This window comes from Gopherus flavomarginatus, chromosome 12 (assembly GCF_025201925.1).
Source record: "Gopherus flavomarginatus isolate rGopFla2 chromosome 12, rGopFla2.mat.asm, whole genome shotgun sequence".
Lineage (NCBI taxonomy): Eukaryota > Metazoa > Chordata > Testudines > Testudinidae > Gopherus > Gopherus flavomarginatus.
The window spans coordinates 30151978-30167895 of record NC_066628.1 but is presented as its reverse complement, the minus strand read 5'-3'; the positions used below and the strand labels follow the sequence as shown (position 1 = coordinate 30167895).

Here is a 15918-nt window from a genome sequence, read left to right as displayed (position 1 = left end):
ATTAATTTGAAGTTTCAGGATTCTGAAACCCAGTGATAAAATGTTGTGGTAGTGGTAGTAGTAGTAGTAGTAATCCATTGCTGACAGTGATGACGATATTGTTGCAATTCTCATCTATGTCCATCATACAACTCTGAAATCCAAACCCCGATGCACGGAGTCAGCCGCACTGAGGGCATGGGTAGTCCATATCCGTGATGTTTGATGATGCAGATCAATGGCGCCTTTCACGGGCAGCCTGGAGACAATTTCATCAATACCACTCGAACATATTGCATGCTAATCTTGTCAGAGACTGCCAGCGAGTCCTGTTTTGAACTGTTTGCTTGAGTTCTTTGAGATGGATGCCAGCCCACTGGAGACTGCTCTTCAAGATATCTTTGAAGTGCTTATATGGATGACCCTGTGACAGGCTGATGCCACCTGATGTGCTGGGATCCTGCTGAGTCCGCCTGACCCACCAGCCTGGGTTCTCCTTACTTTGTGCTGCTGTGACAGGCTCTCAAGCCCTCTTCCAGTGTGCTCACACAGGTGGGGACACATCCAGCTGTAGAATCACACAGTGTCTGCAGTCAGCTCTCTGTGGGAGGACTGAGTTCTGGGAATTGCCCAGGACTCTGGTGCGCATGCCCTCTGGAGTGTAAACCCAAAATGATATTGCCTTGCACTGTATAGAGATCTATACAGCGTAAGCTCATGAAATTCGCTCCCTCCCTCAATGTGGAGGAAGATATGCACAGCTTCTCCCCTCTCCCCTGTTATAAATTGCACAAACTGGGTTTTGGAATAAACAAAAAACAAGTTTATTAACTACAAAAGGTACATTTTAAGTGATTATAAGGGATGGTAAACAGATCAAAGCAGGTCACTGAGCAAATAAAACAGAACATGCAAACTAAGCTTAATACACTAAGGAATACTGGCTACAGATAATAATTTCATACCCTAAATGTTGTTTAAAGCAGGTTGCAGATTTCTTGAAGGTAAACTGCATCGCTTACAGCTTAAATCTTCAGGGATTCCTTTTACAGACTGATCTTTCTTGCATGGGCTCAGCCACTGCCTCCCCCAGATCAGTTCCTTTGTTCCTTCGGGTGTTAGCAGCAGTTTTCCTTCTTGGACGGGGAGGCCGTGGAGAAGACCCAAGATTAACTCACTCCCCAGCCTTAAATAGGATTTGCATGTGGTGGGAATGCTTTGTTTTCTAATTTGACTTCCACCCCCTTCCCGTGGAAAAGTACCAGCATTTCAAGATGGTATCCTGTACCAGGTGACATGATCACATGATCCTGCAGTGTCAAAGCAGCATCCCAGGAAACTTCTCAGGAAGGAGGGAGAATAGTATCTTCAAAGTCCTATTGTCCTTCTTAATGGTCCATCCAGGCTGGTGGTGTACTGTCTGGTGGGGACGTTCCCCAAGTACACACACAGTTGTAATTGTTGCATAGTCAATATTCCTAACTTCAGATACAGAAATGATATATACAAATTGGATAATTACATTCAGTAAATCATAACCTTTCCAATGATACCTCACATGACCCATCTTGCACAAAACATATCTGTTTTGCCCTATTCGTATCATAACAATATTTCTATGAAGAATACGGGGCGTAATGTTACAGACCATTCTTTCTTTTGTCCTACCTCAGCTCCTCTCATTCGTTTTGGGAGACAGTGGTCTTCATTCTGATGACATGTCCGGTCTACCTAAGTTGTGCTCTCAGTAACATTTCCTCATGCTGGTTGTGTTTCCTCTCTCAAGGACCTTAGGGAGTGCGTGTGAAATTGCTCAAGCCGTTTAATGTGCCATCTGTAAAGAGTCCCATTTCTCAGAACCATACAGGAGAGAGGTTAGGACTACTGCACTGTAGATCTTCAATTTGGTGGAGAGACGAATGTTATGTTGGTTAAAGACTTTTATTTGAAGTTGGACAACGGGCCTGGCTGGCTTTACTGATTCTGGGGGCAATTTCCTTATAAAATAGTGTCTGGCAATTCAGCAATCTGCCTACTTATCCACACAGACCACCAAGAACTCCTCCTCTTCCCACCCTTCTCTACCCTCCTCACTGTCTTTTCTTTTGTATTAAGAGTTGTTCAGGATTTTTTGGCCCTTATTTACAAACACCTACATGGGATTAATTCATGTTACTTGACTGTAACCTGAATTAATCCCAACCTGTTGCAATCTTCATGATCATGAGATCTGTGACAGCTAGAGCAATGGAATTGACAACCTGAAGAACAGAAGTTATACACACAGAAAGAACTTCCGTAACAATTGTACCATACAGAGACCATCTTCTGTTCACCTTGTAAATTGGTAAAGCGCTCAGAAAGCATTGTGACACTGTAATATGAGTACTTAGATCTCAGAATAACACCTGCCATTATAATTTACAGCCCAGATTTGCAGAGTTTGTCTCCAGAAACGTTTTCAAAATTTCCAGAAATCTGAGTCTTTAGGAGTCCACATTTCTCTGCTGCCACCTTCCAAGAAAGGGATCAGAGGCTGATTGGTGATAGATGTTCGTATGCTGTAGAGTTTCACATCTCCACAATTCTTCCTCCAGAAACCTAGCAACTGCATAGTTATCTGAGTCACCAGCTCATCATCTGGGGTTTGAAAATGGCTGCAATTCTTAGTTTAGTAGTTGATCATTTTGAATATAGTATCATAGAATATTAGGGTTGGAAGAGACCTCGGGAGGTCATCTAGTCCAACCCCCAGCTCGAAGCAGTACCAACACCAACTAAATCATCCCAGCGAGGGCATTGTCAAGCCAGGCCCTAAAAACTTCTAAGGATGGAGATTCTACCACCTCCCTAGGTAACCCATTCCAGTGCTTCACACCGTCCTGGTGAAACAGTGTTTCCTAATATACAACCTAGACCTCCACCATTGCAACTTGAGACCATTACTTCTTGTTCTGCCATCTGCCACCACTGAGAACAGTCTAGCTCCATCCTTTTTGGAACCCCCTTCAGGTAGTTGACGGCTCCTATCAAATCCTCCCTCATTCTTCTCTTCTGCAGACTAAATAAGCCCAGTTCCCTCAGCTTCTTCTCATAAATCATGTACCCCCTAATCATTCTCGCTTCCCTCCTCTGGACCCTCTCCAATTTGTCCACATCCCTTCTGTAGTGGGGGCGACAAAAACTGGACACAATACTCCTGGTGTGGCCTCTGCAGTGCCGAATAGAAGGAGATAATCACTTCCCTCGATCTGCTGACAGTGCTCCTACTAATACAGCCCAATATGCCATTGGCCTTCTTGGCAGCAAGGGCACACTGCTGACTCATATCCAGGAATATATCAAAGGAATGTGTGTGCATTTTTAAGGGAAGGGTTCAGTTTTATTAAAGGCCAGTCAACTTGCTTGGAAGGCCAGATCACATCATCAGTTTTTAAGCGACCTAATTTCTGACTGATTTAATGCATATTTTGTGTTGTAATAAGCCCCCAAACTTCTCCCACTTCAGCTATGTCTGGATTACTGAAACACTTTAAGTACTAGCTTTATACAACACATTTTATCTTCTGTTCTGTGATCCTGCTCTCCTGAAAGAAAAATCTCAACTAATTTGGGTGAGTTAGCAGTTAGCGGGGCATCTTAAAGTGTGGTTTGCAGTGCAGTGTTACAGAAACGTCCTTCATGAGGTCAATGGCAACCTTTCAGCGTTCAGCTTGCTTTCCCATTCTGCTGTGTAGGGAAATAGGAAGCTTTCATTCCTTTGGTTGTCTGTCAATCTCTCTGCCTATTTATCTGTGCTCCTGCATTATAAAAAGGTGGTGCGGGGGGAGAAACTTGCATTCAAAAGATAAATGTTATACTGGGCAGAAGGATGCCATGGATTCTTCTCCCTCCGCACAGTTGGTGATAATCTGATTCCTGCCAGTTGATGAAGTGTATGGACTGTCATTGCTCATCATGGTTTCTCTGAAATGCAGCAGTCTCTCTCCTACGGCTGGCTCCTGCTGCCTAGAAATGTACAGATATTTTAGCAGTAAAATAGAGAGTTGAAAAATCTGTCTTCTAAAGTAAATATACACTGTAGTCAAATCATACTTTATTCTGTTGAGCAATTTCTCTTAATATACGTGATGGTCACGTGCTCTTAAGAGCCTGAACTGAACTGGGGCAGTGGAGATGGAGGAGATGCATTGCCCAAACAGTGGTGCTTGCAGGTTTTATTCCTTTAAAAGGCTGTGGGGTTCGAGGGGAGAGGCACTGCTTGCTATACCTGCTTCAAGAGATATAACCCACACTCTCTAAGCACAGCCATCAGAGTACGTGTAGGGACACAGACTTCCTTCTTGTTCCCAGAATTGCCCTCACCTGGGGTGGTTAGGTCTGCCAAGCATGTTGGTTTCCCCTGCTGCCCTTTGCATCACAGCCTTTGGGGCCAGATTGTTTGGCCTCCTGAGCAAGTGATTTGGGAAGGGGCTCTTTCTGCTGTCTTTTCCCCCTTCTGCCACAGCGCACCTGTACAAAGGAGGCCTCACTTAGTCCTTAGCACTTATGGTTATTAAGTTCTGCCAGGAATTTTGTGGTGCTCATTATCTTTGTTAAAAATGTATATCATGCTAGAAGATTAGGACACTTGTGTAGTATTGTATTGGAACTGAAATGAAATTGGCTCAGCTGAGCTGATTCCATTTATAATTAAAGCAAATGGTGACAGAAAGTCTTTGGAAGTTCAAAACATTTCACCCAAACTAGATGCAGTCCAGCTCTTTGGAACAAAAATCTCTCTCTCTCTCTCTCTCTCATATATATATTTTTATGGGGACATGAGTCATTGCTAATATCCTGATTCAGGTAGTGCGGGATAAGAAGGATTTAGAAAGGATCCAAGCATAATACCTTGAGCTTTTAGACAAAAAACACTCCTGGTTGCATTTGTTTCTCCTCATTTAGCTGCAGCCTGTTCGCCAAGATGTTTTTCAAGGAGGATCTGCTCGGTGTTGGCAAAGGAAAGTATCTTATTTCCCAAGCGTGCTTATCGTTCTGTCCTTGACAACGATGGGAAACTGAATTGTGAAGGGAACTTTCAGCACGCTTTTTTTTTTTTTTTAATTTAGAGGCAAACATGAGAAAACTCTCCTCTGCAATGCATGCAGCATTGTGCTGGCTTCCTGTGTGCCCCATCACACAAAACAGATACAGCTTTCCAAAAATTCTGTCATTGCAGCCTTTAAGCTTGAGGAGGGAAAAGAAGGAAAGGGAATTAACATCCTGAGCTAAACCCATGATTCAAACCTTGTGTCTGAATAAGTGGTGGTTGGGAAAACAGTTTGATGAATAGACAGCAAGATCTTCACTAGTGTAAAAGTCACTCATAGCTAAGGCTATGTTTTAGTTACGGGTATTTTTAGTAAAAGTCATGGACAGGTCATGGCCAGTAAACAAAAATTCACGGCCCGTAACCTGTCCACGGTTCGTACTATATACCCCTGACTAAAACTTGGGCTGGGTCACCACAGATGCTGGGGGATGTGGGTCAGGGTCGCTGCAGGTGCTCGGGGGTGGCCCAGGACCCCCGCTGGTGCTGGGAGTGGGGGGTTGGCAGGGCTGGCAAGTTCCCTACCTGGCTCTGCATGTCCCTGCAGCTCCTAGGGGGAGGGAAGGCCGGGGGCTTCCTGTGCTGCCCCCACCACGAGCTCCAGCTCTGCAGCTCCCATTGGCGAGGAACCGCAGCCAATGTGAGCTCCGGGGACAGCACCTGAGAGCATGTGCAGCACATGGACCCCCTGCCCCCTCTGCTTTGGAGCTGCAGGGACATGCTGGCTTGTACTGGGGAGCCCCCCGAGGCAAGCGCCACCCCGCATCTCAACCCCCCGCCCTGAGCCCCCTCCCACACCCAAACTGCCCCAGCAGGAGCTGGTGCTGCTGGCCCTGATGCTGCCTGATCTGCTCGGGCAGCCCCAGAGCCAGTCGCACCAGCTGCTGCAGAAGTCATGGAAAGTCACAGAATCTGTGAATTCTGTGATCTCTGTGACAGACACGTGGCCCTACTCATACCAAATGTAAATACAGTAGAAACCTCAGAGTTATGACCTGACCAGTCAACCACACACCTCATTTGGAACTGAAAGTACGCAATCAGGCAGCAGCAGAGACTAAAAAAAAAATAAAAAGCAAATGCAATACGGTACTATGTTAAACGTAAACAGTAAAAAGGAGAGGGGGGGGAGTTTTTAAGAAAAGATTTGACATGGTAAGGAAACTGTTCTGTGCTTGTTTCATTTACATTAAGATGGTTAAAAGCAGCATTCTTCTTCTGCATAGTAAAGTTTCAAAGCTGTATTAAGTCACTGTTCAGCTGTGAACTTTTGAAAGAACAACCATATCGTTTTGTTCAGAGTTACAAACAATCTCCATTCCTGAGATGTTCGTAACTCTGAAGTTCTACTGTTGTTCTTTCATTCTGACCCAGATAAGTATACAATATTGCTGCTGGTTTGTGTAAAAATGCTACTTTGGCATGGGAGTAATGGGCAGTCTAGATGAGGAGAGCAAACAGAGAATGAGGGGAGATGCGAAGAAAGGCAGAAGTAGCTTATGCCTGGCCATAGAGCTCTGTTAATATAAACATTAACCAGTTTAATAGAGGGAAAGAAATACAAACGTAATGTTTTAAGTTTCAAAAGTAGTACAGGATCCTTTCCAATTCCGTCACCTAGAGATGACTTGGACCTGATGCTGTGCATTTTTGCCCTAAAAAGGACTCTCGGGGGAAGCTTTCTAAGTACAAAAGGCAGAAAGATCCTTACTTCCTATTGCCTTTCCATGAGAGCTAAGCATCACACTGCCATTTGTGCTTATGGAAATCTCACCCTGAGATTTCCATACCTGATCAGGTACATACGAAGGAGAAAATCATAAAGTGAACTAAAATCTTGATTTTTTTTTTTTAATGTAATCCACTGACATGGTCAGGCACAGTTTTAATTTCTGTGTTTCCATCCACAATTGCTACTTGGGATGGAAGAAGAAATAGAGTGGAAATCTGCATAAAGAAAGTTTGGGTTTTTTTGCAGCAAAAGCTAGAGAATAATTTGTTGCCCAAGTTTTATTCTTTCATACATCAGTGGAGAGCTTATGTCCGGTTCTAGACATATAAAATAGTGTTTTCTAGAAGTCATAAGAACAAGTAATGACATTAGCAGTGTCAACTGTGCTTAATTCTGCATTCCTTGCACACCCAAAAACTCTTGTTCAAGTTCATTAGAAGTGTTGGGTTATTCGTGTGTAACCACTTGTGTACAGAGCAGAGGGGAACTTGGGAAATCTCTGGTTTAAAATAGCTTGCCATGGTACAAAGCAATAAAGGTTTCACGCTGCATTTGATAATTGTGCTGTCTAACCCTCAGCCAGTGTGTAAACAGGGTATTATATGCATTAAAAAGTTAGCAGGATATTAACATATTTCAGTATCACAAATGTAACATAATTCAATTATGTGCTCTTCTTACTTTTGTCCTTTTCTTTTTTTTTTTTGCTAAGTCAATTAAGTCTTGAAGTTTCATTAGCGCTGTAACTGAGAAATACAATACTAGGATCCTTTTGTGCACAAATGACTTCATAAGTCACCACCTGCCAGCTAGCACTCCAGTGAGCCCAGAACTTACATGAAAAGATACTGAATTGAATTTATTAAGACCTTGATCAATAGCAGGGAAAGTGCAAGAAGTGTAACTAGAGGAAGATGTGCTGAAATCTTACGCAGTTTCTGGCTGCTGTCCCTCGGCTAATTTGTGCTACTTGATTTCATTCATTTGTCACATGAAACTCATTCCTAACTGCAGGGTGGAAATCAGTTGAAATGTAGAGGATTCACACATCCAGAAATAAGTAATGTGTGTTCATTTCTAAACAAAATCTAAAGGTGCTGACCATTAAGAAAGTGATCTGAATTCGATTTCTAGTTGGCAGGATGAATGCTGAGGAAATTTTAAATGGTGAAGTGGTCTTCTTTAAGGTCCATGAGGATAACTTTGTACCATATGCCTAGATCTTCAAATTGGGTGTGTGTAAGTTTCGGCACCCCTCTTCTGGAAATCTCAACCCAGGCTTTTTACCTAGTCCAGTTTTTAGGGCAAGGATACATCCAGTGAGTGCATGGGACTGGGCAAGGCTTGGCCTGGAATTTCGTTGTCCTTCTGTTAAAAAGGAGAGTCCTCTTGTTTTGTTTCTTTTGCCACCAAACAGCTTGGCTATAAGTAGAATTGCCATTTGTACATTGCAGTGTATTGAAACAATGTAAAACTTACATTTTGTCCTGCTGCAATCACTGCAATGGAGGTAGTGCTTGCAGAAACATTGACAAAAACTGCAATTGTGAGCCTCTTAAATAAGAATATATAGGAACAGCCATGCTAGGTCAGACCCGTGGTCCATGTAGTCTAATAGCCTGTCTTCTGACTGTTCAGAGCCAGATGCTTCAGAGGAAATTAAATAGAACAGGGCAATTATCGAGTGATCCATCCCCTATTGTCCAGTCCCAGCTTCTGGCAGTCAGAGGTTTAGGGATACACAGAGCATGAAATTGCATCCCTGACAATCTTGGCTAGTAGCCATTGATGAACCTATCCTCCATGAAATTATCTAATTCTTTTTTGAACCATTTATACTTTTGGCCTTCACAACATCCCCTGGCAACGACTTCCACAGGTTGACTCAACATTGTATGAAGAAATACTTACTTATGGTTGTTTTAAACCTGCTGACTATTTAATTTAATCATGTGACCCTTGGTTCTTGTGCTATGTGAAGGGATAAATAACACTTCCTTAATCACTTTCTCCACACCATTTGTGATTTTATAGACCTCTATCATATCCCTGTCAGTTGTCTCTTTTCTAATCTGTACAGTACCAGTCTTTTTAATCTCTCCTCATCTGCCATTCTTTCTACCTTTTCCAATTCTAATACATCTTTTTTGAGGTGGGACAACCGGAATGGCATGCAGTATTCAAGGTGAGGGCATACCTTGGATTTATATAGTGGCATTCTGATATTTTCTGTCTTATTAGCTATCCTTTTCCTAATGGTTCTTAACATTCTCTTTGCTTTTTGACTGCTGCTGTACATTGAGCAGATGTTTTCAGAGAACTCTTCACGATGACGCCGAGATTTCTTTGAGTGGTAACAGCTAATATAGACCCCAGCATTTTGTGTATATAGTTAGGATTATGTTTTCCAATGAGCATTACTTTGCATGTGTCAACATTGAATTTCATCTGCCATTCTGTTGCCCAGTCACCCAGTTTTCTGAGATCCCTTTGTAACTCTTCACAGAGAGCTTTGGACTTATCTATCTTGTGTAATTTAGTATTGTCTGCAAACATTGCTACCTCACTGTTTATCCCCTAGTTCATTTATGAATATGTTGAACAGCACACATCCCAATACAGACTCCATGGGGACCCCATTATTTACCTCTCTCCACTGTGAAAACGGATCATTTATTCCTACTCTTTGTTTCCTCTCTTTTAACCAGTTACTGATCCATGAGAGGACCTTCCCTCTTATCCCATGACTCCTTACTTTGCTTAAGAACCTTTGGTGTGGGACTTCATTAAAGCTTTTTGAAAGTTCAAGTACACTGTATTACATGGATCACCTTTGTCAACGTGCTGTTTTGACACCCTCAAAGAATTCTAATAGATTGGTCAGTCATGATTTACATCCCAAAAACTGTGTTGACTCTTCCCCAACGTATCATGGTCATCTATATGTATGATAATTCTGTTCTTTTTAGTTTCAACCAATTTGCCTGGTACTGAAATTAGGGTTACTGGCCTGTAATGCCAGAGCACCTCTGGAGCCTTTTTAAAAATTGGAGTCACATTAGCTATCCTCCAGTCATCTGATACAGAGGCTGCTTTAAGCAACAGACTACGTACCTCAGTTAGTAGTTCTGCAATTTCATATCTGAGTTCCTTCAGGACTCTTGGGTGAATCCCATTGGGTCTTGGTGACTTATCACTGTTTAATTTATCAACTAGTTCCATTAACTCCTCCATGGACACCTCAATCAGGGATAATTCCTCAGATTTGTCACTGAAAAAAGAATGGCTCAGTTGTGGGAATCTCCCTCACATCCTGTGCTGTGAGGACTCTGTAAAGTGTGCATTTGGCCTTTCTGCAACAGCTTGTCTTACTTGAGTGGTCCCACTAAGTGTTTGGCAGGCTTCCTGCTTCTGGTATACTTGAAAATATTTTTGCTGTTTCGTTTGTGTCTTTTGCTAGTTGCTCTTCAAAGTTCTAGTTTGGCCTGCCTAATCATATTTGTACACTTGTCTTGCCAGGGTTTATGGTCCTTTCTACTTTCCTCAGTAGGATTTGACTCCTGGTTTCTAAATGATGCCTTTTTACCCAAACCACCAACTTTAGTCTGCTGTGTAACGATGGGGCCATGTTTTTGGTCCTCTTGCTGTTTTTTTGATCTGGGGGGGGTCTACACTTAGTTTGTTCAGAAGTGATGCAGAGAGCATCAGATATTAATTGTTGTGTTTTGCTGCTACTTTTCCCCAGAGATCATCGATGACCTCACCAATTTGGTAGCAAATACGGATGACAAACTGCGCAGTCAAACCCGTCATGTGAAGATGGTGGACAAAAAGTCAACTTCATGTGGTAGGAAATGGCTTGTGTTACTTCCATATTCGTGTTAAATTCACAGGAACAATTTTATCCCTGGTGCCAAGAAGGTTGTATGTGCTATGGTTCCCCTCTCAAGAAAATTCTTTTTATTGATAATTAAGATTTCAAATGTGGCTGACAAAGGTAACTGTGTTGATATAATATAATTAGGCTCCCGTCAAGTATTTGACTAATTATCACAATTTTCTGATTATAAATGTAGCACTATACAAAATCAATGCAGTACACATTAAATGGATTAAAAATGGATAACTGATTGATCTCAAAAAGTAACTGTAAATGGCAAATCATCGTTCAGTGCTGGGAGGAGACATTTCTAGTGGGGTCCCACAGGGATTATATGTTGATCTGGTGCCATTGCTGGTGAAGTTTTCAGTTTACACCCAAATTGGTGGAGTAGTAACTAAAGACAGGTCAGTTCCACACAACGATCTGGATCACATCGTAAACTGGGAGCCTCACTTAAACAACATGTATTTTAATACCACTAAACGAAAGGTTATACATCTAGGAACCAAGAATCGACATCATATTAATAGGATGGGGGGCTGTATTTTGGAAAGCTGTAATTGAGAAAAGCACATGGAGGTCGTGCCAGAAAATGAACTGAACATGAGCTTGCAATGACATGCGGTGGCTGAGAACAAATGTGATCCTTGGATGAATGTCAAATAGAAGTGGTGATATTACCATTGTGTATGGCATTGTTCAGACCATTACTGGATTACTGTGTTTGTTTGTGATGTCCACAGCTTCCAAAAGGGTGTTGACAACCCGGAGAGAGTTCAGAAAAGAAGTAGGAGAATGATTTTGAGCTCTAGAAAACCTACCTTATAGTGAGACACTAAAAGAGTTTCAATGTATGTAGCTTAACAGTGAGAAGGCTAGGAGGAAACTTGATCACAGTTAATAAGTGCCTATATGAAGAAAAGATTTTCTTGTTGTTGATAGAGGGTTCTTTAATCTAGCAGGCAAAGATCCACTGGCTGTACAAATTTAGATGAGATTAAGGCATAATTTTTAATAGAGGGTAATTACCATTGGAACAATTTACCTAAGGACATGATGAGTTTCATTGGATGTTTTTCTATGAGATATTATGCTTTAGCTCACTCAGTCAGAAGTTATGGGTTTGGTACAAATTCATCAAGTCATTTCTGTATGGCCTGTGTTATGAAAGTGGTTAAACTAGATGATCATAATGATCTCTTCTGGCCTTTAATGTATGAATCTGTGAATTAAATTGACCTGCTTGTTTTTAATCTGTTTAAGTGAAGCTCAGAATGCCAACTACAGATTAGTTTGTTGGAGGAGTACTTGTCAGCCTAACCCAACAATTATCAGCTGTGGAAAGAATCTAGATGTGACTGACATATTTTTATTTTGTAATATTTTTGTATATTGAAACTCAAAATCTAGGCAGTCTAAACAAAATTAAACTTAAAGTAGTATCTGATATATTTGCTCTCTCCTGCCAATTTCTGTGGTTTTACATTTATTTTCTATAGTGGTGGTTTTCAACCTGGGGTCTGCAGACTATGTCTAAGATTTCCAAATGGGTCCACACCTCCATTCAAAATTTGTTAGTGGTCTGCAAATGAAAAAAGCTTGAAAATCACTGTTCTGTATGACCATGGGAAACTGCCAAACTAAATGACAAATCAGGGGAAGTAGTGAAAATGACTTCTTATGGAATGCTATCAAATAATATCTAGTATGTCTAATAATTTCTCAGCTCTTAGATATATTTTCCCCCTTTCTGAAAGTTTCTTAATATAAATGTAGTATCCAGACAATGTTGCAAGATAATTTAATCCCTCCCCAACAATTAAGGTAGCAATTGTGATACAGGTTTCGAGAGTAAGAGGCTGTAAAACTGGAAAATTAGGAGGATCCACAGACTACCCTCTTACCTGTTCGCATTGGAAAAGAAATTCTTTTGATGGAGAGGTCTGCCTGCTGCTGTATTGCCCTTTTCAATCTACCCTAGTGGGTCTTCCTGTGTTTGCATAATAATTTGTGCATACGTAAACAATATACTGTCCTCAACTAGCTAGTTACTCTTTGACTGTCTGATCATTAGGTTATCTTGTAATAACTATACTGGGCAGTACATACAGTAGAACCTCAGAGTTATAAACACCTCGGGTATGGAGGTTGTTCGAAACTCTGAAATGTTTGTAACATGGAACAAAATGTTATGGTGGTTCTTTCAAAAGTTTACAAGTGAACATTGACTTAATATAGCTTTGAAACTTTATTATGCAGAAGAAAAATGCTGCTTTTTAACTTTCTGTGATTGTTTTATTTAAATTAAGAAAGTTTCCTTACCTTGCAAATCCTTTTTTAAACTCTTCTTTTACTTTTTTAGTAGTTTACGTTTAACACAGTACTATAGTGTTTTGAGAGGGGAGGGGTTTGTTTGGTTTTCGGGGTCTCTACTGCTGCCTGATTGTGTACTTCTGATTCCAGATGAGGTGTGTGGTTGACCGGTCAGTTTGTAACTCCTGGTGTTTGTAACTCTGAGGTTCCTACTGTAGTTCTAACTTTAACTTCCCAGATATAGACTGGAAGATAAGTGCTAGCAAGAATAATAGGGCTCAGATTTTTCTGGATGTGATAGCTGATGGATTCCTTCACCAAGTAGTTGAAGAACCAACAAGAGGGGATGCCATTTTAGATTTGGTTTTGGTGAGTAGTGTGGACCTCATAGAAGAAATGGTTGTAGGGGACAACCTTGGTTCGAGTGATCATGAGCTAATTCAGTTCAAACTAGATGGAAGGATAAACAAAAATAGATCTGGGACTAGGGTTTTTGATTTCTCGAGGGCTAATTTTAAAGAATTAAGGAAATTAGTTAGGGAAGTGGATTGGACTGACGAACTTGTGGATCTAAATGCGGAGGAGGCCTGGAATTACTTTAGGTCGCAGCTGCAGAAACTATCGGAAGCCTGCATCCCAAGAAAGGGGAAAAAAACCACAGGCACGAGTTGTAGACCAAGCTGGATGAGCAAGCATCTCAGAGAAGTGATTAAGAAAAAGCAGAAAGCCTACAAGGAGTGGAAGAAGGGTAGGATTAGCAAGGAAAGCTACCTTAGTGAGGTCAGAACATGTAGGGATAAAGTGAAAAAGGCTAAAAGCAAAGTAGAGTTGGACCTTGCAAAGGGAATTAAAACCAATAGTAAAAGTTTCTATAGCCATATAAATAAGAAGAAAACGAAGAAAGAAGTGGGACCGCTAAACACTGAGGATGGAAAGGAGGTTAAGGATAACCTAGGCATGGCCCAATATCTAAATAAGTACTTTGCCTCAGTCTTTAATAAGGTTAATGAGGAGCTTAGGGATAATGGAAGGATGACAAACAGGAATGAGGATATGGAGGTGGATATTACCACATCTGAGGTAGAAGCCAAACTTGAACAGCTTAATGGGACCAAATCGGAGGGCCCAGACAATCTTCATCCAAGAATATTAAAGGAACTGGTGCATGAAATTGCAAGCCCGTTAGCGAGAATTTTTAATGAATCGGTAAACTCAGGGGTTGTACCGTACGACTGGAGAATTGCTAACATAGTTCCTATCTTTAAGAAAGGGAGAAAGAGTGATCCGAGTAACTATAGGCCTGTTAGTTTGACATGTGTAGTATGTAAGGTCTTGGAAAAAATTTTGAAGAAGAAAGTAGTTAAGGACATTGAGGTCAATGGTAATTGGGACAAATTACAACATGGTTTTACTAAAGGTAGATCGTGCCAAACCAACCTGATCTCCTTCTTTGAGAAGGTGACAGATTATTTAGACAAAGGAAATGCAGTAGACCTAATTTACCTTGATTTCAGTAAGGCATTTGACACGGTTCCACATGGGGAATTATTAGTCAAATTGGAAAAGATGGGGATCAATATGAGAATTGAAAGGTGGATAAGGAACTGGTTAAAGGGGAGACTCCAACGGGTCGTACTGAAAGGTGAACTGTCAGGCTGGAAGGAGGTTACTAGTGGAGTTCCTCAAGGATTGGTTTTGGGACCAATCTTATTTAACCTTTTTATTACTGATCTTGGCACAAAAAGCGGGAATGTGCTAATGAAGTTTGCGGATGACACAAAGCTGGGGGGTATTGCTAACATGGAGAAGGACCGGGATATCATACAGGAAGATCTGGATGACCTTGTAAACTGGAGTAATAGTAATAGGATGAAATTTAATAGTGAAAAGTGCAAGATCATGCACTTAGGGATTAATAATAAGAATTTTAGATATACATTGGGGACGCATCAGTTGGAAGCAACAGAGAAGGAGAGGGACCTTGGAGTATTGGTTGATCACAGGATGACTATGAACCGCCAGTGTGATATGGCTGTTAAAAAAGCTAATGCGGTTTTCGGATGCATCAGGCGAGGTATTTCCAGCAAAGATAAGGAGGTGTTAGTACCGTTATATAAGGCACTGGTGAGACCTCACCTGGAATACAGTGTGCAGTTCTGGTCTCCCATGTTTAAGAAGGATGAATTCAAACTGGAACAGATTCAGAGACGGGCTACTAGGATGATCCGAGGAATGGAAAACTTGTCATATGAAAGGAGACTCAAAGAGCTTGGCTTGTTTAGTCTAGCCAAAAGAAGGCTGAGGGGGGATATGCTTGTTCTTTATAAATATATCAGAGGGATTAATATTAGGGAGGGAGAGGAATTATTTGAGCTTAGTACCAATGTAGACACAAGAACGAATGGGTATAAACTGGACACTAGGAAGTTTAGTGAAATTAGACAAAAGTTTCTAACCATTAGAGGAGTGAAGTTCTGGAACAGCCTTCCAAGGGGAGTAGTGGGGGCAAAAGACCTATCTGGCTTTAAGACTAAGCTTGATAAGTTTATGGAAGGAATGGTGTGAAGGGATAGCTTAATTTTGGCAATTGATCTTTGATTATCAGCAGATAAGTATGCCCAGTGATGGGATGTTGGATGGGATGGGATCTGAGTTACTGCAGAGAATTCTTTCCTGAGTGCTGGCTGGTGAGTCTTGCCCACATGCTCAGGGTTTAGCTGATCGCCATATTTGGGGTCGGGAAGGAATTTTCCTCCAGGGCAGATTGGCAGAGGCCCTGGAGGTTTTTCGCCTTCCTCTGCAGCGTGGAGCATGGGTCACTTGCTGGTGGATTCTCTGCAGCTTGAGGTCTTCAAAGCACAATTTGAAGACTTCAGTAACTCGGACATAGGTTAGGGGTTTGTTATAGAAGTGGATGGG

At 41.5% G+C, this 15918-nt stretch overlaps 1 protein-coding gene across 5 annotated transcripts in view; it reads left to right on the top strand.

Moving 5' to 3' along the window:
- STX8 (syntaxin 8) overlaps nucleotides 1–15918 on the top strand; it is a 183644-nt gene that overhangs the window by 100047 nt on the left and 67679 nt on the right. For 4 of the 5 annotated variants that reach the window (XR_007768734.1, XM_050919445.1, XM_050919443.1 and 1 more), the window contains one exon: nucleotides 10549–10650. The exons of the other annotated variant lie outside the window; for it this stretch is intronic. Coding sequence is in view for 3 of the 4 variants with exons in the window: in XM_050919445.1 (XP_050775402.1) it covers nucleotides 10549–10650 (102 nt within the window). In the remaining variant the exon portion in view is untranslated. The remainder of the gene's footprint in view (nucleotides 1–10548; nucleotides 10651–15918) is intronic. 5 annotated transcript variants of the gene reach the window in all.